At 46.6% G+C, this 24,406-nt stretch overlaps 1 protein-coding gene across 1 annotated transcript in view; it reads left to right on the plus strand.

The window, feature by feature from the left end:
• The first annotated feature begins 4,154 nt into the window (after window positions 1-4,154).
• Window positions 4,155-24,406, plus strand: part of LGSN (lengsin, lens protein with glutamine synthetase domain) — a 33,963-nt gene continuing 13,711 nt past the window's right edge. Inside the window, exons 1-3 of the mRNA XM_074989135.1 lie at window positions 4,155-4,168; window positions 7,220-7,331; window positions 22,074-23,079. Coding sequence (XP_074845236.1) covers window positions 4,155-4,168; window positions 7,220-7,331; window positions 22,074-23,079 — 1,132 coding nt within the window. The remainder of the gene's footprint in view (window positions 4,169-7,219; window positions 7,332-22,073; window positions 23,080-24,406) is intronic.

The raw sequence follows: 24,406 nt of genomic DNA on the forward strand, positions 1-24,406 counted from the left end.
GTAGCCCATATGTCCCATAGGCACTGAAATACTACTGTAAGCAGAGGATCGTTTTTCACCCACTTATGCTAGTGGAATTCGAAACCTACTTGTGACTATTCACAAAGAAGTGAAATTAAATAAGAGGCAAAAATACCCACCCCTCTTCACCTCAAAAATTTAAAATTATTCATGAAAGATAGATTGTGCATACATACAAAACATGGGGACAAAACATGGGATGCAACCATAATATCCTACAACAGTTCTAGAATCAGGTCATTTGGAACCTGAGACTTCTTCTCTCTAATCATCTGGTCATTGTAAACACCATCTTTATCTAGCATTCTTGGGTTTAATATAGATAGAGATCACCTGATGGTGTGACTAAGAACTAAACTGATGATATTCTGAAAAGCTGAAGAGAAGTGTCTTAACCACAAAAGCTCGTTACCTAATTAATAAATTTGTTAGTCCTTAAGGTACTACAAGACTGCTTGTCTTTGTAAATCAATGATCTGTTGAAGATTTTGGCCACTGGATGTTCATTTTCTAAATCCTGTGCTTGAGAATAGAACATCACCAGCTATCTGCAAACATAAAATTAAAACTTAAATAGGTAAGACATTTGGCTGGTTCACTGCATCTGGACTTGTTCATAATCAATGAGAATTACATGGGGTCTGTGTAGCATAGGTTTGTGGCACTGTCGGAGGTGAAAGAAGAGAACAATCTGAATTAATTTTGGACTAAGATGAGAACTATCACTTGTAAAGCTACATAAGCACACTTTGTGAAAAGTCAGTAACAGACTTCACCATGAAGAAGATGATTGAGTTGGCCAAAAATAAAATATAAAATAAAAAGGCCAAATCAAAGGGAGTGGCTTTGGGGCTGAAGAATACAAGAGAAAATACAGACAACTGGACAGGCGTTTTCAAAGGAAACCTTTATAAGGCAAGAGTGAATAACATCAGGGCAAAATGTGAGGAACCTGAGAAATGTAAAAAATCCTTACACAAAAGGCATTCAGAGTGGTCAAATGTATTAAAAGGTTTGCTCTGTGACCACTGGACTTAATTGTCTGGAGAGGTTGTGGAATTTCCATCACTGGAGAGTTTTAAGAGCAGGTCAGACAGACGCTTGTCTAGATGGTATGTTTGGTCCTTCCGTGAGTACCAGGGACTGGAGTTGATAACCTCTACAGTCCTATTATTCTGTAACAAAAGACCACGATTGCAGAGTCCTCACTGCAGAAAATACCAGATTCAGGTAGTGAAACTTCTGTGCCAGTCTACATGCTTCAGCAGAGCCACTTACAATACAGAGAGGCTATATCTAAACTAGAGAGTTTTGTTGACAAAATGGCTGTTTTGTCCAGAAAACCCATGGAAAATCCAGGTTCCCAGGCACATTCTGTTGACAGTAAATTGACAGAAGGCAGCACTTTTGTCGACAGCTGTATCCCACTTGCCATGGGGAACAATGCCTCTGTCAAAAGAGATCTGTTGACAAAACGTGGGTCTGGTCACTTGCGGGGGGTGGCTTCTGTTGACTGAAGGACCTCCAGGGTGTTGTGCAAGTTCACCTGGGGAACATCCTGTCCACAGCAATCAGTGCTCTATAGTTCCTGCTGCGGCCCTTCTTAGAGATGCAGGCAGCCTGGGAAATCCTGTGGCAGGAAGCCGAGAGCGTGGAAGCAGCAGGGCTACAGGGTGCAATCCCCCATGCCCTCCCAGTCACACTGTAGCTGAGAGCTCTGCAGATGGCCAATCATCAGGCACCTTGCAAACCCCGGGCCCTTGAGGGACCAGACAGAGGGATCACAGGAGCCTCCCTGCGGCTTGAGGATGCTGGCCCCCTCTTGGACCGGGGCTGAGGTCCAGGCCCTGTTGGACCTGTAGTGGGAGGAGATCCTGCAACACACCAAGGCAAAGTGCTGCAGGGTCCCCCATCTCTACCCAGATGGCCACCGCCCTGGTGGAATGGAGCCACACCCCCGACCTGTGGAGCAGGCATGGGCGAAAATAAATGAGCTTCAACAGGGCTACATCAGGGCCTGGGGTGCTGTCAGATGCGCCGGGGCAGGACCCACCACCTGCCCCTAATACTGGGAGCTTCATGACATCCTGGGCATTGAAGTGACACATCTCTACCACACTGTTGTGTGGATATGCCATTCGAGACCCGCCCCCCCACTGCAGCCAGAGCACCATCAGCAGGAGGAGGCACTTGAGCTCCAACCCTTGTCATAGCCAGAGCCAGACACGGTGTCAGAAGACAACAGAAGCCTCTGGAGTTGGTCTCTGCCAGCCAGAACACATCCCAGGCTTCACTGGTGCTGGGTGAGGGTCGTTCCGGTAAGGGCATGGGAGATGCCTGCAGACGGGGTGTGCTGTAAATAAACTTGGCCAGCTTGGGCGGGACCTTGTGCTGCAGTGCCAGCACATGGAACCATGTGCAAGGTAGTGTGCACCACCTGGACCCAGCAGACAGCCCCTGGGTGCAGGCACCAGCCTGCTGCCAGCCTTACAAGAGTCCAAACAAGCCCCAGCGAGAGGGCTGCCAGCACCTGCCATGGCTGGAAGTGGACTGGCCACAGGGGCTCCAGCCTGACTCCAAACACATCGAGGAGTGTGGCACAGGGCACATGGTCATGCCCACAGGCAAATGCTGCAAGCCACAGGTGTGGGGTGGGGGGCCTGGCGGCAGCCAGGCTGCTCTCAGCTCACCTGCAAGCCATGAAGGGTCCCCTCTGTGGTGGGACTTCCCCTTCGGCCACTAGCCTATTGAGTCGGGTGGGGCAGGTGCTGTGGTCAGCCCAGTCCCAGAGGCACTGTGCATGCAGCATGGGCCATGCAGCAGGGCTGTTGTGCAGATCACACATGGCTTTGTCTGAGGACATTCCTGTCCCCTGGTCTAGAGGGTATTGGTCACTGCTTATGGTGCGGGGTAGGGCTCCAGGGGCTTCACTAAGTGAATGACTTACCATCTTTCCTTCTTGTCTTCCTGACAGCTGGACCTACACCATCCAAGGGCTAGGCCAGCCCCACCCAAGCACCAGGGCAAGCCAGTCTTACCGCAGCACCAGGGTGAGCCTGCAGCTGGTGGGTTCATCAGCATGCCCAAGAGGACCTCCACTGGGACAACAATGCTGCAGTCTGGAGGATGACTGAGATCATGGAGTGTGGCTGTGGGAATACACTGAGTGGTGCTTGCACACCTGGGAGCAACCCATTTTCTGCTTTGATGCCACCACTGATGTCTGGAGAGACGTGATGGCCCAGACACACATGGGTGCCAACCCCGCTGCCTGTCCCACAGGGTGTCCTGGACCTGCTGCAGTGGCTGAGGGCCACGTGTGCCACTTGGTCTGCCTGCACACACAGAACCCACTGCAGCTCCACCACCTCCCTACCTCCCACTGCTCCTGGCCCCAACCCAGCCTAGCCCCATCAGGGACCCTGAAACCATGGCGGGAGGAGATCCTGAGGCCGATGCCACTTGGGGCCCCACTCCCTCTCAGGTTTGTAGCCCATCTCCCAATCCATGTTCTGAGAGCCCCTGAACCTCATGTTCCAAGCCATCACCATCCAAGTTCTGATGCCCTGCATCCCCTGTCGCAAGACATCCCCCACTGCACATAGTTCAAAGATTTGTGCACTTTGCTTTATTGCAACTGGTCATTTTCAACACATTTTTCTTTGGTTAAGTAAAATAGTTGTTCGCCAAGCTTACATCCCTCTTTCTTGGGCATGGGTCAGAGAGTGAGGGGGCAAAGGGAGAGGCTGTGATGGGACTGGGGCAAGGCTGTGGGTCTCAGGGCCCCACTGGAGGGGCTCTGGGGAGGGTTATTGGGGGCTGTGGGAGAAGTATCCCTCAGGGCCTCATGGATCTGCACCCCATCTTGATGGGCCTGGTGGGTCAGAACTGCAACTGGCTGCTCATACTCATGGACAGTGTCTGCCCCCCATCCAGGGTATTCTGGAAGGGGGATTTCCTTTGGGAGGACCCCGTGTCCTTCCGAAGGAGCCCTGTCTACACGGCAGCTTTGCTTCCAGAAGGGGATCTTCCAGAAGTGAGATCTCACGGGGATAGTCTCATGAGGCACAAGATATTTTAATCTGAGCCTTATTTGCATCTTCTGCTCTGCTTATTACCATGCCCTTGCCGGAATGGGGGTTGTGGGGTGAGTGTAGATGCAGCCTTAGTGACTAATCAGTGCAGGGCCCACTGGCAACATTGAAGTAGCTTTTGGCTTCTGAATCAAGCTCTGCAAAGGCCAAGATGAAGAAAACTTTGAAAAAGTCTCCCCAGCAAATTCCTTGGAAAGGCTCATTTTTCTCACACAGAAGTCACTTAGCTAGCAATTGAACAGTTAAAGGAACATAGTGTATGACAGAATAAAGGATTGTGGTTTTACTGATGAACTATTACATTTCTATGAATATCAGTTCCACCTTATAAATTGCTAATGACTAAGGCTAGATCATGAATCTTAGTATTTTAAAATTTTAATGAATTTTGTAGAACAGAAAGTTGTAGAGCGAAAGTTTTTTTTTTTAAATGAATGCATAGTTCTTGGAATACAGGCAACACCAATATTTAAATGCAATTTTAAACTTTAAAAAATACAGGATGGGGCAAGTGCAGAACCTTGTTCTATAGGGCTTCCTGCAGGACAGCGCACTAAGGGGAGAACTAAGGTTGAGGCTTAATTCTGAATAGCTTGTCTGGTCCTCCCACCCACTGTAGAATTGCCCGGGGACTGGGAAGAGATGCCTCATTTGCTTCAATGAGACCATGAAGTGGTTTAATAGAAAGAATTCCTTTTCCTGGGCAACTGCAGATGTTCAGCACCAAGTCTTGGGCAGGATTTGCCTGTCACTACAGTACAGTATAGCCAGCCTGCTGATGGGGGGAAGGGGCAAAGGGGGCAGTTGCCCCTGGGCTCCAGGTCCCTTTGAAACGCTGCAGAGTGCTGTGTTGCTGCTTTGCGCACGGCTCTCAGGGAGCTTGGGGGAGAGAACCCAGGGCTGTTGCCCTAAGCCCCCACTTCTTCCTTTGGCCCCACCCCTTCTGGGGACAGAGAGTCAGGCCCCACTTCCACCGTGGCCCATAAAGTAAAGCATCCCTTGTCATCTTCTCCCATCTTCTGGCACACAGAGCCCAGGAACACTCATAGCCTTATTTTGCCTCCCAGCCTTTTCTGGCTGAAAGCCACTGAAGGATCTACTCTCCAGGAACTCGTCTAGCTTATTTTTTAAACACTAGTAATTTATTTTTAATCATGCCCATCGTAATATCTGGGAACAGAAACATCAGGCAAGCTTGATTTTCCCTACTTTTTCATGTCATTTATTTATGTGGATGCCCTCGTAAAAGTGCTCTGATGCACTGGCACATGTATGGTTTTGAAGATGAGAATGTTAAATAGCAAAAGCAGTATCTCTTCAGAGACTGCCTGTTCCCTCCAAATGATTACTTTTGAATAACAGCCATTTCACTGTATTTTATTTAAAGCTCTTGTTTCCTTGAAAGCTGTCAGCTGCAGCACACAAAATAAAGCATCATAAGATATTACAGAATGAAATTTTTAGACACACATTCAGCAGAAAGTGTTATTGTATAGGATTCGGTAGTTTATTAGAAGGAAAGGCTGTAAGAAAAGGTCAATTTCTTCATTAATATAGGTGCTGGCGGCTAGTGGTGCAGGACGTGCCACAGTATCATCATGGGCTCATACACCAGCACATCCACTAATGGGTCATATGCCATCCCATGCCGGCAATGCTTCGCTACCATGTACATTGGATGAACTGGACAGTCCTTACGCCAGAGGATGAATGGACATAAATCTGACATCAGGAATCAGAATACACATAAATCTGTAGGGGAACATGTTAATCTCACAGGACATACAATAATGGACCTTAAAGTGACAATCTTGTTGCAGAGAGATTTTTACCTCTAGATTACAAAGGAGACATCTGAACTGGTATCCATTTGTAGGTTTGCAACATTTAACCTGGGTCTTAACAGAGATCCCAATTATCTTATGCATTAGAAGGACAATTTCCCCACCTTTGATATTTACAGGAATGGCACCCATCCCACCTAAATGAATTTAGTCCTTCCGCAGGTCGAATTAAAGATAGGGGACTCCCTCCTCTTGGTTTTTTTCCTTCTTTTTCTTTCTCCCCACCCCCACCCCAACTCTCTCTCTCTCTCTTTCTCTCTCTCTCATTTTCTCACTTTTGCTCCAAAATCTGGTGAAGTGGGTCTTACCCATGAAAGAAAACTCATCACCTAATGCGTAAAATTGTTAGTTTTTAAGGTGCTACAAGACTGTTTGTTATTTATTTATTTATTTTGGGGGGATGCTGCAGACTAACGCAGCTACCCCTCTGAGACTATGAAACCAGATTGCTATGCGGCTGTAAGCAGGCATGCATTCCACAGAGTTTTGTATTGTAGTGTCCAATCACAATAGTCTCTTCTTCTGATGCTGGGTCACCTAGAAGACCTTGCATAATTCCAATTAAACATTATCTCTTCAATTCTTTTTCCCCATAATAAGCAATGCAGAAAAATCAATATGCAATTGTGGCAAAGGTAGGTGAGGGGATATCTTATCTGGAACCAAATTGTTATTTCCAGCTTTCAAGAGCTGTGGGTGGGGCAACATCTCATCACACTTGTAATGTCTGGAATCTAATGATTAAAGATACACACGGGAAAAAGAAAGAACTCTCTGTGTATTGGGAAAAAGAGACCACACAAATGGGTATATTTAATTCCATCAGGTCTCCAAAATCTTTTTATAGGAGGAGACAGCAATAAAAAAATGCTCCAGCATTCTCTCTGTCCTCACAATGCACTTTTCCTTTCAAATTCCTGTCTTTGTGCCTCAACATATTGTTATTAGAGTGCCCAGGAAAGGCTTTGCCTCTAAGGAGCCTAACAATGGATTCTATTCCAGAATAAAAATAGTGCACAGGACAACTAAAACCTTTTGTGAGGAAAAAAAATGAGCTGAAGTTTTTAGTTCGGTTCTCTTTTATATTCAGGCAGTCAGCTGGAAATGTGCATTTGTCAATTTACTTCTTTGACACTATTCCAGCAAACTGTACTCCTGGCCATGACAAATCAGGCTTTGTTTTTCATGGTTTATCATCTGCTGTGGATTTCTGGGAAAAGAAACTTATGGAAATCCCATTCGAACTAACCTTTATTGTAGATTTGCCTATAAATACTGGGTACAATCTTATTACAGGACTGCTTCCATTTCTGATGGTGACTTGAACCAGAATGTGCTAGGTATGGACAAAAAGGAAGAACTCACTCATCAGGTAAGACACTGATTGTGCATAGTTTCCATGCAGATCTGCGGATAAAAATACTTTTTTATTTCCAGCATTCAAGAGCTGTGAGTGGGGCAACATCTCTCAGTGAAAAGCTTTTGAGATGTACATATGGAACATGTTGTGCTCTGAATTAACAGCAAGTCAGCAAGACACAGGGCAAGGGCAAGACAACAGAGTCTCCTGCACCATGTGATAAACCCCACAAAATTTGCTGTTTGAAATTAGATCTGTCTGTAGAAACATCTTTCATTCTTTAACAGAGCCCCCTGAAATAACAAGCAAAATTCTGATCCCATTTACACCGGCACAAACCCAGAGCGACACCACTGATATCAATGGTTCTATTACAAGTATTGACCTTAGCTAGATCAGTGGTAACCTGGAGCAGCTCTGTTGACATCAGTGGATTTGCTCTGTATTTATGCAGGTGCTCTTAAAATCAGAATCTGATCCACCATCTGCAGAGTGCACATTCAGGGAAGCTAAGATATGTATAATTTTGAATAGACCATAGAAAAGTTGGCTATGAAAAGGAGAAAAAAACTGTCTTTCAATAAAATACTGAGAAACAGTTTGTGTGGCTTGGATGTGTGGGTGGATCCAGCACCCACGGCTGCAAGACTAGTCAGGATGAACAAATTGACACCCGATAAGCCAGAGAAACACCATCTAAAACAAAGGAAAAGACAACCAAAATAATCCTGCAGCCCACTAAGCCATTCAGCTTTCCCCACTGTTCTGCCCAGAGGAGACAGTCTCTGTGAAGGGGGCTAAGTTCCTAACCCCTGAATTTCTGAAAGGTGCCCACAGAGCACTTGGGGGCTACCGAAAAGTGAGGCTAGGGAGCACTGTGACCTAGCTCTGCTTTCCTCTGAGTCCTGTCTCCCACTAGGCTCAGGCTCTCCTCTTGCCCTCACTCCCCGCTGCTTTGCGCAAACCTGACTGGCTGGGGCAGTGCCACTCCCCAGCTGATACTCAGAACTAAGCAAAGACCACATGGGAAGGGCTGCGTTAATGAGCAGATGCAGGGGCAAGGATGGGAAGACGTGCAGGGAGAACAAAGCAAAACAGCAGCACAAAGGGCTCTGCTGAGATGGGGAGGGAGATGCAGAAGTGCAGTGTCTGAACATGGAGCTGGGTAGAGGAGACCTGATTGATGAGTGGCTGCCTGCCAAAGCAGATGGCTGAAGAGGCTCAGCCTGGAGCTGACAGAATAGCTGAGTCTGCCATGTGCACTTGTGATGTGTTCAAGAGTCACAGACATACCGATCTCATAGGCCTAGGAGGGACCTTCAGAGGTCATTGAGCCCACTCCCTGGCCTCACAGCATGACCTATCATCATCCCTGATAGGTTTTTGTTTCCAACTATTTGCCCCAGACCCCTCAAGGATTGAGCTCACAAACTTGGGTTTAGTAAGCCAACACTCAAACCACTGAGCTACACCTCCCCCCCATGCCATGGCACTTTGGACTGACCCACTATGGTCTGCTTTGGCTTGGGGCAGAGTAGATGTATGTCTAGCTCAGTGCTTGGGCAGCAGAGGGAGGACCTATGTGATGCACTGAGAGTAACAGTGTCTATATATTAAAGGCCTGCTAGAGACCCTGACCCGGATCTACTCCTGGTTTTGCCTAAGTTAGGTAAAAGTATTGTTCTGCTGGTAAATGTGCTATTTGTTGTTGTCGGCATTATCTCTGACCCTCAAGAAAAGAGGTTTGGTGTTTGTGCAGAGGCACATGGCTGGGACCCAGGACCCATTCCTCACCAGGGGATAGCCCTCATCTCACATTCCTTTTAAGGAGCTTCCCCTCTGTAGGTTTGCCAGACCACATAGGGGTACCAGGCTGGGGCTGATTGTGCCCAGGGGAGTTCTTTAATCTCTTCTTGACTGGGGTGAGATTCTTTCCCATCACACATGGATATTTTAAAGAGAGGAAAGGATAGTCTTGTGGTCAAAGTACGTGCCAAGGGGCCAGCAAACCTGGAGTCTCTTTTAGTTCTGCCACTTGCTGAGTGCCCTAGTAAAAGTTTGTACCTCAGTTGCTCAGTCTGAAAGTGATAATGCCGGAGGCTCAGTTGTGGTTTATGAATCTCTAAGATCCTCTGTTGGAAGATGCATTATTATAACTCAACCTTGAAGAATGGAGGAATCACTTGAGTTCAAGGACAGAAGCAAACAACTTAGAGCAAGATCTTGACAACGTCCTATCATCTGTGTCCTTAGTACATGGTTAAATATAGTACACAAGAATTGCCAAGTGCCTTCTTTGTCATGTTATGTGGCTTTCTGCAACTCTGTTTGCCATGGTGGCTCATAGTCTGCTGCCACAGACACAGAAGGATCTTGAAGGTGTTGGTATATTTGCTGAGCAATACTTGTAACATTTCAGCTACATTTACGCTACAGAGATCTTTTGAAAGAAAGTCTTTTCAGAAGGGGCTTCTGGAAGGAGGGCTTCCTCCCGGGAGATCCCCCAGGGGCTGTACCTCTATGCACTGTTTTGGAGTCCAGAAGAGCTTCTTCCAGACACCAAATCATGTGACTGTATGCTAATGAGACACTGGAAATTTACACCCGTGCCTCATTAGCATTTTTCAGGCCATTTATTAGAATGCCACTTTTGGAAAAATTGGCATGTGTAGAAACGGCCATATTGAAACAGGAAGGGAAGAGTGATTTGAAAAGGAGCATCACATTCTTTTGATTTACTTTCAAAAGAAAGCTTCTTGTGTGTAGACACTCCACTGGCTCTTTTGAAAGAGCCCCCTTCTTTAGAAAAATCTTTCAAAAGAACTTGCTTGTGTAGACATGGCTTTCATGTGGGCCTAAGAATCCTTCTTATGACCAGAACTCATTCTTCTTCCTGAGCAGAGCTGGAGCAAGAAGAGGTTTGATGAAACTGATGAATTTCATGAGAACTACATAAAAAGCTCTGACAGCCTGCGTGCAGCTACACAGGGTAAAAGACCAATTAGACTTGGTCAGAAAAATGTTGTCAGAAGCCCTATTCCATGGACACATGCAGTTGCTTTCAATCGGAAACACTTTGCACAATGTTTAAACGTTCCATTCCACTTGGGCAAGAATGCTTTGATTTTTCATTTTGAAATACTTTACTTCAATTATTTTCACATTTTATGATAATAATACAAGCTAGTAATCAAATGTTTTGATTTTATCGAAAAGGACTGTTTTGATCGATCCAAAACAAAAGCTTTTTTCAGACTTGTCATTGGTGGAGAATTTTGAACTGTTCAGTTTTCATTCCAATTTGGAATGAAGAAAAGATGAAAATGTTTCTGTTAAGAAACAGAAAACTTTCATTCCCTCCAATGGCCTAATAAAAACTGTGTAAGGACTTCACAATTTGGTCATTTATGGCTTAGAAAAGTTAAAAACTGAAGCAATTTCATAGTGGCAATGTCTATGCTAGCCCCGGAACTTCGAAAGGGGCATGATAATAACCTAACTGAAAGATGCTAATGAGGCATTGCCATGAATGTGCAGTGCCTCATTAGCATAATGGCAGCCACGGCACTTCTCAAAAGGACCCTGCACACTTCAAAATGCCCTTATTTCCATTTGGTATCTTTCGACTAGGTTCATTATCATGCCCCTTTCAAAGTTTTGGGGCTAGTGTAGACATACCCTATGTGAAAAGAAAGAGGGAAAAAGAGAAAGTGTGAGACACACCAGAGTTAGTCAAATAGACTGTTGTGCAAGAGTATACTAGTGGTAGGTTTGCATTTTTTGTTGTTTTTGATCGTCCAGCAGAGGGTGCATTAGATTACTTCATGTTAATTAGATGTATGATAATTTCTGCTAGAGCTGTAACATTGTTTCTGTCCCCCTTCACCACAATAATCAACACTTTTATAAGTGCTTCCTCCATGATTGCTGGGGAAACTTCTTAAACTACTTTATTTTCCCTCCGCATCTTCTTCCTCTTATGTGCTACATTAGAAGCTCTCCCTCCCTCTCTCTCTCTCTCTCTCTCTAATTTGCCAATGTATCTTGAAGGAGTTTTCTAAATCCTATGGTTGACCAACAGACTTACAGCAGGTCAGGAAGCAAACAGAAAGCAGGAGAAATATACAAGCTTCCCTTTCCTGAGGCAATAAAACTGTCTGGTATAAAATTGCAGAATATTATTGAACTGTTGTAGATATTTTCTAGGGCAAAAGTTCAAGAATTTACTTGAATTTCCACCTGCCTTTCATATGATACAATTCTCACCATTTGGTGTCATCTCCCCAAAGGCAATACTGTTTGTTTCCAGATGTTTTCAGACTGATCAATGCAGTTTATGGATTGCCTTTTTTTGCTGTACTGTATATTATAGAACGGTTAATCTTTATTTCAGAGCTTTTATAATGTTTAAAGAAAAATCTACATTAAGAAAATGTTATTTAGATTTGGTTTCCTTACCTCACTGAATAGCATAAAGTGTGTGTAAGTTGTTGGAGCTTGATGGCATGCTAGAATCATGCAGTTGAAAAGGTAGAGGTGGCAATTGCACATGCTGTACTATAAAAATAGTGTTCGATGACACCATCTGCACTCATCAGCACTTCCTATATGTTCTTACAACAAAAACAACAGAAAGCAAAACTTCACAGGAGAATGCAAGTTATTTGGAGGCTATCCTACAAGTGTGCCATAATATACCTCATTGAGGGTAGCAATTGGGAATTTACACTGAGTATTTAGCCTTGACGGTAGCCACTGGTGTCCATCCAACAGAAGAACTGCACTGGAGGGAACTCATGATGTAGATGTGTAAAGCTGCTATTTACCCTGATGGAGCTTATCTCACCCTGAAACTGGAGGAAGCTACACCAGGCTCAATATCAGCTGTATCTGTTGACACTAAGGGTTGCAGATATGCAATTATACTGAAAACTGTAACTGGCAAATCCCTGCTGTAGACATGACCATGTCTGGAATTTGGCCTCACACAGAAGTAGTATAGCTTTTTCCTGGGCAGTTAATCTGTCTCATGGCCCCCGAGTCATAAATACAAATGAACGTTTTAATTTTTAATATGAAAAATGCTGATTTAGGACCTGGAAAGAAAAATAGGCCCATTTATTTCTTTGCTGAAATCTAACGTTTCAAAACCTTTCCAAATGAACTTCCATATTTTATGTGCAGATAGATGGACATACATATACATTTGAGTTTATTCATAGGTGGTGACATTCACCTCTTACAAAGGACAATAGAGAGAACTCCAGGGCCCCATGTTAGGGACTTGAATAATGCTTAGGCCCTGTGCTGTGAGCATCATAGCGAAGTCCACCCTTTGAAAGGGGTACAGTAAATAAAATGCTCTTGTTCAAGGAAAGGGGCTACAATTTCCTTTAAAAGTCTGTGGTTAAATATATGTCCCAGGGACCCAGTTTGGTTTCAGGAAAAAAGAATTCTTGACACTGTACCCCAGATCTATAAGATCTTAAGTGTTTGCACTGGGACCTTTTTATTAGTAGATATACATGTAGCCAGCAATTTCCCTTGTGTCTGTTAATTGGAACAGATTATTTAATGCAGTATAGGTTATAAATTGTGTTGATGAAAACATTTGGAGAGGCATTACAACATGGATGGAAGGTGACCTCATATTGTCTATTTGATCTGAAGTGATCTTGGTTTGTTGAGCAATCACAGATATGGTTGTCATAAGAACTGAAAGTACATGGGGTCTAATCTCTTGCTTAAGAACTGAAAGTATATGGTCAGATCTCTGGGTTGACGTCGGCAGCACTACCATAATTACAAATATTACATAATTTACATATACATTATATAGTTTTCAACACTGTGGACATCATGCTAGAACTGAGTTCTGTATCATCTGACGTAACCAAGAGTAGATTATAGGCCGTGTCTACACTAGCCCCAAACTTTGAAATGGCCACGCAAATGGCCATTTCGAAGTTTACTAATGAAGCACTGAAATGCATATTCAGCGCCTCATTAGCATGCGGGCGGCCGCGGCACTTCGAAATTGACGTGCTTTGCCGCTGTGCAGCTCGTCCCGACGGGGCTCCTTTTTGAAAGGACCCTGCCTACTTCGAAGTCCCCTTATTCCCATCTGCTCATGGGAATAAGGGGACTTCAAAGTAGGCGGGGTTCTTTCGAAAAGGAGCCCCGTTGGGATGAGCCATGCGGCGGCGAGGCACATCAATTTCGAAGTGCCGTGGCCGCCTGCATGCTAATGAGGCGTTGAATATACATTTCAGTGCTTCATTAGTAAACTTCAAAATGGCCATTTGCATGGCCATTTCGAAGTTTGGGGCTAGTATAGACGTAGCCATAAGCCACATCTACACGTGCCGGCTACTTCGAAGTAGCCGCGCCAACTTCAAAATAGCGCCCGCCATGTCTACATGTGGCGAGCGCTATTTCAAAGTTGAAATCGACGTAAGGCAGCGAGACGTCGAAGTCGCTATCCCCATCAGGAGATGGGAATAGCACCCTACTTCGACGTTGAACGTTGAAGTAGGGCAGGTGTAGCCAATCCGTGTCCCGCAACATCGAAATAGTGGGGTCCGCCATGGCGGCCATCAGCTGAGGGGTTGACAGATGCTCTCTGCAGCCCCTGAGCTCGATGGTCGCCGTGTGCAGCGGCCCCTTAAAGCTCCCCACCCCCTGCGTTCCTGTGCAGGAAGCTGAGAGTGTGTGCAGGCGGCAGCACTGACACGGGGCCTGCCTGCACACCTCCCTGCAGCCCCAAGCCACCCCCCCGCTGCGATGGCCGCCCGCCAGCCCCCCAAGCGCCCCCAGGGCACCCCCTCCAAAAGGGAGCCAGGGCTCCCAGCCTGGCAGCCAGCCTGGCAAAAGGCAGCGGGCCCCCTCCTAGATGGAGGCCAAGATCCAGGACCTGCTGGGGCTCTGGAGCAAGGAGGAGGTGCTCCAGGTAATGGGGAGCAAGAGGCGGAACGCGGATACGTTCGCTCGGCTGGCCGAGGGCCTGGCTGCCCAGGGTCACATTGCCCGCACTCCTGACCATGTCAGGAGTAAGGTGAAGGAGCTGCGGCAGGGTTATGCCCAGGCCCGGGATGCGGCCAGCCGATCTGGGGCCGCTCCCGCCACTTGTCCCTTTTAAAGGGAGCTCAGGGCCATCCTGGGCCGCCGGTACACCTCCTCCGCACTGGCCACTCTTGACACCTCGGCCGACAAGCCCCAGCAGGCCCCGGAGGCGGAGTCCACCCCAGAGGCAAGCCCTGCACCCCAGGGGCCACCCCCAGGGACACCGGAGGAGGAGGAGGGGGAATCCTCCTCCAGCAACGGGGGGCTGCGGATCGTCCTGCCGTCCCAGAGCTCCAGCAGGGCGTCCACCCAGAGGGTGTCCCCCGACCATGGGAGCGGACCGTCAGGTATGTACCCTCGCGGTGCACACCCCCGCTGTTAAGGGGCGGGGACAACAGACATGACCAGGGCCCTCCACATGCCCAGATGACCATGGCCCCAAGGACAGCAGTGGCATGTCCCTCAGAAGAGTGCATCAGCCCCTGCCCCCCAGCAGGACAGCGCCATGCCCCATCCCTGGGGATGGGGGGAGCGGAAACCTAGGGTCCCCCGGGGGGGGTGGGACACCCATCATCATCATCAGCATCTCCCGGGGATGTGGATAGGGAACCAGCAGCAGAGGGGTGGGGTGACAAGGGCCACGGGTCGGGGGCCACACTAACGGCTGTCTCCACTCTTGTTCCCCCCTGTGTTCTGCAGCTGCACCATCGGAGGGCCCGGAGAGCACCGGCGAGGTGTCCGTGGTCCTGGAGAGCCCACCAGGGCCATCCCAGCAGGCCAGCCCCTTGGTGGAGCACCAACCAGCCCCAGGATGGGGCCGATGGCAGAGTCACCACCACCCAAGGACAGCCACAGACCCCCAGCTGCTCGTGACCCTCCGGCGTCAGCTGGAAGTGTTGGAGTGGTGCCTGCGGGTGGACGAGCGGTGGCTGGAGCTCCAGGAGCGGGCACTGGCCTGGCACCAGGAGGCATGGGGGGCCTTTATGCGCACATTTGAGCGCATAGCAGAATACCTGGCCCCCATGCTGTGCTGCCCGCCGCTCTGCTCACCCTGCCCGCTGCTCCACCCGCTGCTCCACCTGCTGCTCCGACTGCCGTCTCACCGCTGTCTGCCACCCTGAGGCCTTCTGCCGAGGGGGACCTGGGGCCTGCTGACACCCGCCGGCCATACCAGCCGGTTCTCCCAGCCCCCAGCCAGCCTCGGCCAGGGCTCAGGCAGAGGCGAGGGTCGTGCCCACCAACCCCGGGCGCCGGACAGTAGAGGGGTGCGGGGCCCAGGACGTGGCCCCCCTCTCCCTTTGTACATATCTCCCCATATATATTTGTATATAGTTTGTGTTACACCCCTGTTCTGTTATATGGTACCTGCCCCCCCATGTAAACAGTTCCCCCCTTTTGTTCTGCTCTCTCTCTCTATATATTTTTGTTGTTTGAATAATAAGACAAATCACCAGTTTTTGGCTTCAAAAACATCAGCTCCATTTTTATTTGCAAGAAGGGGTGTGTGTGTGTGTGTGTGCGCTCTTGGGTGCTCTGTGGTGTGGGCGTGGGGGCAGGGAGTGTTGTGGAGGATGGGGGGGTGCAGTGGGGGGCCTGCAAGCGTTCACCCCGCGGCCTGGTCGAAATGGGCCCACAGGGCCTCCCAGACCCGGATCCCCTTGGGGTCCACCTGGCGACTGGGGGCCGTGGGTGGCTGCACATCAGCCCTGCCAGCGTCCACAGCCCAGCCCTGGAAGAATGCCTCCCCCTTGCTCTCGACCAGATTGTGGAGTGCGCTGCACGCGCCCACAACCTGGGGGATGTTGGTGGGGCCTGCATCAAGGCAGGTGAGGAGACACCTCCAGCGCCCTTTGAGGCGGCCAAAAGTGTGCTCAACCCCCTGGCGTGCACAGTTCAAGCACGTGTTGAAGCGCTCCTGGCTGGCTGAGAAATAGCCCGTGTAAGGGTGCATGAGCCAGGGCCGGAGGGGGTACGCCGCGTCTGCGACAACGCACAGGGGCATGGTGGTGTCCCCCACAGGGATCTCCTGCTGGGGGATGTAGGTCCCCGCCTCCAGCCGGCGGCACAGGCCTGAATTCCTGAACACCCGGGCGTCGTGGGTGCTACCAGGCCACCCAATGTTAATGTCCAGGAAGCGGCCCCGGCTGTCCACCTAGGCCTGGAGGACCACAGAATGGTAGCCCTTCCTGTTCAGGAAGCATCCTCCGCTGTGCTCCGGGGCACGGATGGGGATATGGGTTCCATCCAGAGCCCCAAAGCAATTTGGGAAGCCCAGGGTGGCAAACCCCGCGATGGTGGCATCTGGGTCCCCAAGCTGCACGAGCCTGTGGAGGAGCAGGACATTGATGGAGCGGACGACCTGCAGGGGAAGGACATGGGAGAGCACCAGTGAGGGGTGTGCAGCCCTGGCCCTCCTTCCCAGGGCTGCCTGCCCCCCCAGGGCTGCCCTCCACCCCAGGGCTGCCCGCCCCCCAAGGGCTGCCCACCCCCGGTTCCTCTTACCTCCACGAGGACAGCCCCGACGGTGCCCTTGCCCATGCCAAACTGCTGCCCCACGGATCTGTAGCTGTCTGGAGTGGCCATCTTCCAGACAGCGATGCCGACTCGTTTCTCCACCGTGAGGGCACGCCGCATGGTGGTGTCCTGGTGCCTCAGTGCAGGAGTGAGACACTGGCAGAGCTCCAGGAATGTCTGCCGGCTCATGAGAAAGTTCTGGAGCCAGCGCTCATTGTCCCACTCACCGAGCACAAGCCGCTCCCACCAGTCGGTGCTCGTGGGGTAGCTCCACAGCTGGCGGCGTGTGCGGCGGGGGGTGTGTGTGTCAGAGGGCAGCAAGGTCTGGGGTTGCTTCCTCCTCCCATGGGGGAAGCTCCTCTTCTGTGAATAAAAGGTGGTCAGCTGCCTCTTGCATAGCATTGAGCAGGGCAAGCACTGTTTCTGCAGGGAAGGGTGTGTGGACCTCTGTCTGCTGCTGCTGCTGCTGGGGGTCCATACTACTTCGACGGGTGTGCGTGCCTGTGGCTCTGCAGACCACGTGCTGTACAGGCTGTGTGTGTCTGGGAGGGGCCCTTTAAGGGAGCGGCTAGCTGTTGCCCCGGAAGTGCTAGTCCGCCCTGTGACCGTGTCTGCAGCTGTTCCTGGCACCCTTATTTCGATGTGGGCCACTTTGGCGTGTAGACGCTCCCCTGCAGCGCCTACTTCGATGTGGTGCTGCCCAACGTCGACGCTGAACGTCGACGGCACCAGCCCTGGAGGTCATGTAGACGCTATTCATTGAAATAGCTTATTTCGATGTCACTACATTGAAATAAGCTAGTTCGATGTAGCATCCCCGTGTAGACATAGCTATAGAGTTTTTGAAATGGACAGCTTTGAGGAGTATAGAACCGCATTAGGAAGCAGAGAAGAGAACACAAATGAAGATGTTGTTATCAACACATTAATGATTTCAAATTATTCAGAAAACAAAGGCAGTTTTAAAGGCTGATTTTAAAAAAGAAACTGCTTGGAGAAGACAATGTTTTTATAATGCCACTTTGTACTGGGGAAAGAGGGTGTAATGTTTTAGTAAATTCTCTGTAAGTACAGCCATGCTGAGATGATTTCCTAGCTTGATCTCTTTTTTTCTTTCTAAGAAAACTTTTCTATTTGTAGGCATCCCTTAGAAAGTTGGGGGGAAAAAAGGCTTTCCCCCCATTGGTTTTATGTTTTTTCCTATTTGACAAACATTGTTCCTCTTCTCCACTCATGAATCTCTGTTGTTAATGGCAAACTTTAAATGTATGTGAGTTTTTTAGTTTGCATTTATGTTTCTATCAGCAGCTGCAATGTTGGCACAGTTCTAGGAGCTGGGTTTGTTTACTACTGTGGGTAGAACAAGCAGAGGGATGACTACAGCACAAAATATTGTATTTGCATGTTGGCAATGAATATAGCAGCTTATTTGAAAGAGGGATGTATAAATGGAAGATGATATATTTTAAATCAAAATTGAGGAAATCAAAACTTTTGCGCCAAATGCTCCACTAACTGCTTTTAATTGGACCTGGACATCATAAGGAAGTCTGTGTGGAGATCTGAGCACAGGTGTTACATCCTCCTTTTGGCTTGCCCTTCTTTGAAGGTTGGCAGCCAGCAGCATACTATAGCTGAAGTAGGGTTTGGGTGACATTTAAAGGCAGTACTAAATAGTGCACATGACAGTAGTGTAACATGAGGGTGAGAGAGGTTTGAAAGACTATTGTGAGGTTTCCTTTTGGAGAGGACAAGTCACATCGTCTTGGCCAGAGAGACTAGACGAAGGAATGATGGGCCTTTACTGCTAATCACAGAGTAGTGAGGGATCCTTGATAAAAGGAAGCCATTAATCATCTTGGCAGAAGATGGGCAAATGGTCCTGCCAATATGTGCTACAGACTCCAATGCCTGTTGTTCTACATGTTTCTGTCTGAGAATAAACACCCTGCTCATCTTATCTAGATTAGCATCCAATTTGCTTCTCTCTGTACTCCTATTTCTACCAGACACCATAGAAAATAAAGCAAATGCAGAATATGTTTGGTGAGTTTGAAGGCCTATAGCAGAGTGTTTTCAGCATGCCAATAAAACTCAGACTCCGTACATTTAATGCTTTCCAAGTAGCTTTTTAATATAGTATTGAAGGTTGATTCACGGGGACCTTGGCTAAGTCATTCAATCTCATAGATACATTTAAAGTGAAAAATGCTGTTTTGTCATATTTCTGGTTGTTTAGATTGTAATAATACAGTTTTATTTTGTGATATTCCTTATTTCCAGATGGTCTCTTTTTCTTAACTGAATGCTACACTGAATGGCTCAGTGTTGGGTTGGCAGTCAGTTTCAACTGGAGTGCCCCAGGGATTGGTTCTGGGACCAGTATTATTCAACATCTTTATTAATAACCTGGATGATGGGACGGATTGCATCCCTAGCAAATTTGTGGATGACACTAAGGTAGGGGGACAGGTAGATACAGTGGAGGGTAGGGATAGTGTCCAGAGTGACCTCGATAAATTGAAGGATTGGGCCAAAAGAAATCTGATGAGGTTCAACAAGGACAAGTGCAGAGTCTTGCACTTGGGATGGAAGAATGCCAAGCATTGTTAAAGGCTGGGGACTGACAGGTTAAATAGTAGTACAGCAGAAAAGGACCTGGGGATAACAGTGGATGAGAGGCTGGATATGAATCAACAGTGTGCCCTTGTAGCCAAAAAGGCTTATGGCATATTGGGGTGCATTAGGAGCAGCATTTCCAGAAGATCTAGAGAAGTTATTATTCCCCTTTATTCAGCATTGGTGAGGCCACATCTGGAGTATTGCATCCAGTTCTGGGATCCCCAGTTTAGAAAGTATGTGGATGCATTTGAGCATGTCCAGTAGAGGGCAACAAAAATGATTAGGGGGCTGGAACATATGACCTATGGGAAGAGGCTGAGGGATCTGAGCTTATTCAGTTTCAGAAGAAAAGAGTGAGTGGGGATTTGATAGCAGCTTTCAACTTCCTGAAAGGGGGCTCTAAAGAAAATGGAGAGAAGCTGTGCTCAGCAGTGACTCACGGCACAACAAGGAGCAAGTTACAGAGGGGAGGTGTAGGTTGGATAGTAGGAAAAACTACTTCACCAGGATAGTGGTGAAACACTGGAATGCGTTACCTAGCAAGGTGGTAGAATCCAGCCTGACAAAGTCCTGGCTGGGATGATTTAGTTAGGGTTGATCCTGCTTTAGGACTGGACTTGTTGACCTCCGAAGTGCCCTTCCAGCCCTACGATTCTATGATACTATGTATTTCTGCAGAGTTGAATGTCATGTGTGGTGCTGCATATATAAAATTCTCTTTATATTGTTAAAGCTGTTTTTTAAAAGCAAGCTACCCATTAGAACTCTTGCTTTCCAGATGGCATCTTTAGAGAAGGGAAAAATACATACCATATAATTCTGTTTCTTTGAAGATACTATCCTGCAGGATTCTCACTCTTTGTCCTGCTAAGGTTACTTTTCATGAGGCTTTTCTCTGACACCCTTTCTGACTTTCCTTGGCCGTGTCTGCACTATCCAAAAACTTCGAAATTGCCATGCAAATGGCCATTTCAAAGTTTACTAATGCAGTGCTGAAATACATATTCAGCACCTCATTAGCATGCAGGTGGCTGTAGCACTTCGAAATTGACGCGGCTCGCTGCCGCGTGGCTTGTCCAGACGGGGCTCCTTTTCAAAAGGACCCCACCTACTTCGAAGTCCCCCTATTCCTATGAGCAGATGAGAATAAGGGGACTTCGAAGTAGGCAGGGTCCTTTCGAAAAGGAGCCCTATTTGGACGAGCCGCGCGGTGGCAAGCCACATCAATTTCGAAGCGCCGCGGCTGCCTGCATGCTAATGAGGTGCTGAATATGTATTTCAGCGCTTCATTAGTAAACTTCAAAATGGCCATTTGCATGGCCATTTCGAAGTTTTTGGCTAGTGTAGACGTAGCCCTTGAGTTACATTTTGGATAATTCAAATTTGTGCCTCAATCTGGATGCTTTCCCCCTGAGTGGAACATAGATATAATAGAATTTAAGGCCAGAAGGGACTATTCATCTAGTCTGCCATCCTATATGGCACAGATCATTAAATGTCACATAATTAGGTATATTTTGAGCCCAGTAACATAACTTTAATTTGGCTAAATCATATCCTCAGGAAAATCCTGATTTGAAGACATCAAGACATGGATCACTTGCCTTGATAGTTTGTTCCAGTGGTTTATCACCCTTAAAAATGAATGCCTGATTTCCAATTTGAATTTGTCTGGCTTTTACTTGAAGCCACTGGTTCTTTTTATGCCTTTTTTGTCTAAATTAACAATCACCTGAGTACCTGGTATCTTCTCCCTCTGAAGTTACTTGCACACTAATCTAGTCACCTTTCAGTCTCCTTTTCAACAAACTAAACAGGGTGAGCTCTTGTAAGTCTGTCACTGCAACGTATTTCTCCACCCCTCAAATATTTCTGGAGGCTCTTTTCTGAACACGGTCCAGTTTTTCCATACTCTTTTTAAAATGAGGACACTAGAACTATACACAGTATTTCATAAATGGTCTCACCAATCAGCGGTACAGAGGTAAAATCAACTCTCTACTCTGCTACATATGTGCATTCCAGTATTGCATAAGCCCCATTTGCCACAATATCAAATCAGGAACTTATGTTCAGTTGCTTGTCCAGTTTGACACCTAAACTCTTTTCACATTCACTTCTTTCCCTGATACCTTCCCCCATTTTGTATTTAAGGTCTGCGTTTTTTGTTCCTAGAAGCATTTATTTACTATTTGGCTATATTAAAAACACATTTTGCTAATCTTTAAAGTATATTTATGCCTGGCAGGGGGTGGCACACACTAGGCAGAAGGGCCTTGTAAAACCTGCCCTGTGTGGTTAAAATGCCTGCAAAATAGGGATCTGAAGCAGTCTTGCTCTGAAAGGATTTAAAATTCCAAAATGAGAATCCTTCAAGAGGATATCTTCAGTGAAGCTGAATGGTATGTAATTTTCCCTACAGAACTCTTTTTCAGCAAGAAACAACAGAATACCCGTTGGGATAATAAAATGCATATGCTGGTGCTACACAGTCTCATGTTACTCTATGCATGTTTCATTCATTTATTTGACTATATATTTTGTTGATGATTACAGAACACAGTTGTAAATGACAATGATGACACTGACGGTGGCAGTATATGTGGTTTACAAAGGAGAAGAGGAGTCAAAGTCACTGAAAAATATGTTCTCTCACTGGAATGTGAAAAAATGGAGATTGGCCACCCTACAAACAGCTCAGATCACTCTTATCAGCAAAGAGCAATTGGTCATGTAAAAGCCCCCGCAAGTCCCTCCCTTCAAAAACCATCTACTTTTTCTAACATGGAAGATCCAAAGGGTGAGGGAAATGAGAGCTTCACTGCAGAAGCCAATATGCAAGAGTACATATTGAGGAAAACAGAAGAAGTCCACAAAGATGATGAAGAAGGGAGAAGAGTGGTAGAAAGAAAGGCTGAGAAACCAGAAGGAATACAGATATCAAGCAATGGGTATCAGCCTTTGGGAACCAATCCTGATAGCAAAGGAGAAACCTCTGGGGGTTCAGATAAAACAAGCAGAGAAGGTCAATCTGTGGTGACAGACTCAAAAAGTAATGAGGAAATATGTGGGGGAACAGAAGTTGAAGAGGAGGATGCAACAGAAAAAGAGAATAAAGGTAATTTATCAACCCAGAAAAGAGACACTGAAGAATCTTTGATGTTGGGTTCTGGAGTTTCAAAACAAACATTGCAGGAGCTGAAAAACCTACTCAGAAACAATCCTCTGCTTGGTAACAGGGCCCAATACACTTCCAAGCCCAGCAGAACTTCTTCCCATACACATCTGCCAAAACCCAATGAGAAACCAGTTGACAAACGAAATAGATCCTTTGAATCTTTTTTTCTTCATTTGGGAGGGGAGAGTCAAAAACTCCTCTGTACAGACAATTCCATAGGAGGGCTGCAAAATCAGTCCCTCTTGTTTCTCAGCTCTGCTGGATCTGATCAGCAACAATCAGAAGGCAGCAATATGGAGCATCCCAGCAGGAAACAACCACCAGCTTATAAAAACACAGGCAGCACTCCAGGAATTAAATTCGACCCTTCTCCTGACCAGACTGGTAAGAAGTTAATTTATCACCTACTGGGCCACTCATGAACAGAGTTAAATTCATTTTAACACCCTTCCTCTGCAAATTCCTTGTCTGCATTAATGTTGGCAAATTGGCAATAGCAGTTGCTGTACATGTAACTGGAACTGAACAAAAATTTGATAGTTCTTCTGGCCTGCTTCTTCTGTAGCAAGGAGTTTATAAACCCCAACTGCCTTCCAGAAACTGCCATTCATGCGTGGTTATTCCTTGTTTACTAAACATTGAAATATATTCTCATTAATGCTGAGCACAGGCTACTTTTCCCATAGGTCTTATGGTCACTGGAAAGCCTTCAGTTTCTTGAAATTTCCTTTTTGTTACCATTTCCAGAAGTGACAATTGCTCCCATGTAGGGATAATATTTTCAATTATTAGTCCTAAGAGGCCTGAAAAGCCAAAACACCTAATGTGAAGACTGGGGTAAGAAAGCAAATGAAGCAGGGCACTTTCACGTATCTTTATGTTGTTCAATGAGATCATTTGGGAAGCATTTGCAACACCAATTAATTGCAGCTAATAGATTGTGGCTTCTCCAAAAGAATAAAAACGAAACTGCTGGATCAGTAAATGGAAAGTTATTAATAGTTGTAACAGTGTAATGAGTCTGAATAGGTTAGTTGGAATTCTGGAAGTGGTCTACAGGATTGTTAGTGGGCATTGTTAAGTGCCAGACGAAGACAAATGCAGGAGGATGATACTCAGATTGCTTCATTAACTGATAAGTCAGGGCAAATAATTTCCATCTATGATATACTTTTACACGTTAGAAAACATTATTACTCTTGCCAGTGTTGATATCCTAGATTCACAATTTAATGTCATGTTACTCATTAAAGATATCTAACATTTTTTTTAAAAAAAATCTGCTTTCTGAGGCGTAGAGGATTTGATAAAGTTGCTCTGACAAAGAGGAAAATTTTTGGATGTCAAACTCAAGCCCAGGGAAAAAGTTAAATTTTGAAGAGGACACTTGAGTGAATGAATAGCTGTGCACCACAACTCTTAATTGAGGGAATTAAATCCTAAAAGGTAATCTTTTAAAGAGAGGATGCTTCAGAAGTATAGAACATAAAAATATATTTATACTGTGGTCAGCTTTCACTGTGACCATGTTTAATGTATGAGATCAGCAGGCAGCCAAGCAGATTTTTTTTCTGCAAAAACTATATCCTCCCTTCCAGATTATTTTAAGTATTTGAATTAATTAAAGGTCAGTGGAATTCATTACCAAGAAATGAATTTGGATTGCCAATATTTTCCCCTTAATTCATAGAGCCAATTACTAAATTGCAAA

Source organism: Carettochelys insculpta, chromosome 3 (genome assembly GCF_033958435.1).
Source record: "Carettochelys insculpta isolate YL-2023 chromosome 3, ASM3395843v1, whole genome shotgun sequence".
NCBI classification, from domain to species: Eukaryota; Metazoa; Chordata; order Testudines; family Carettochelyidae; genus Carettochelys; species Carettochelys insculpta.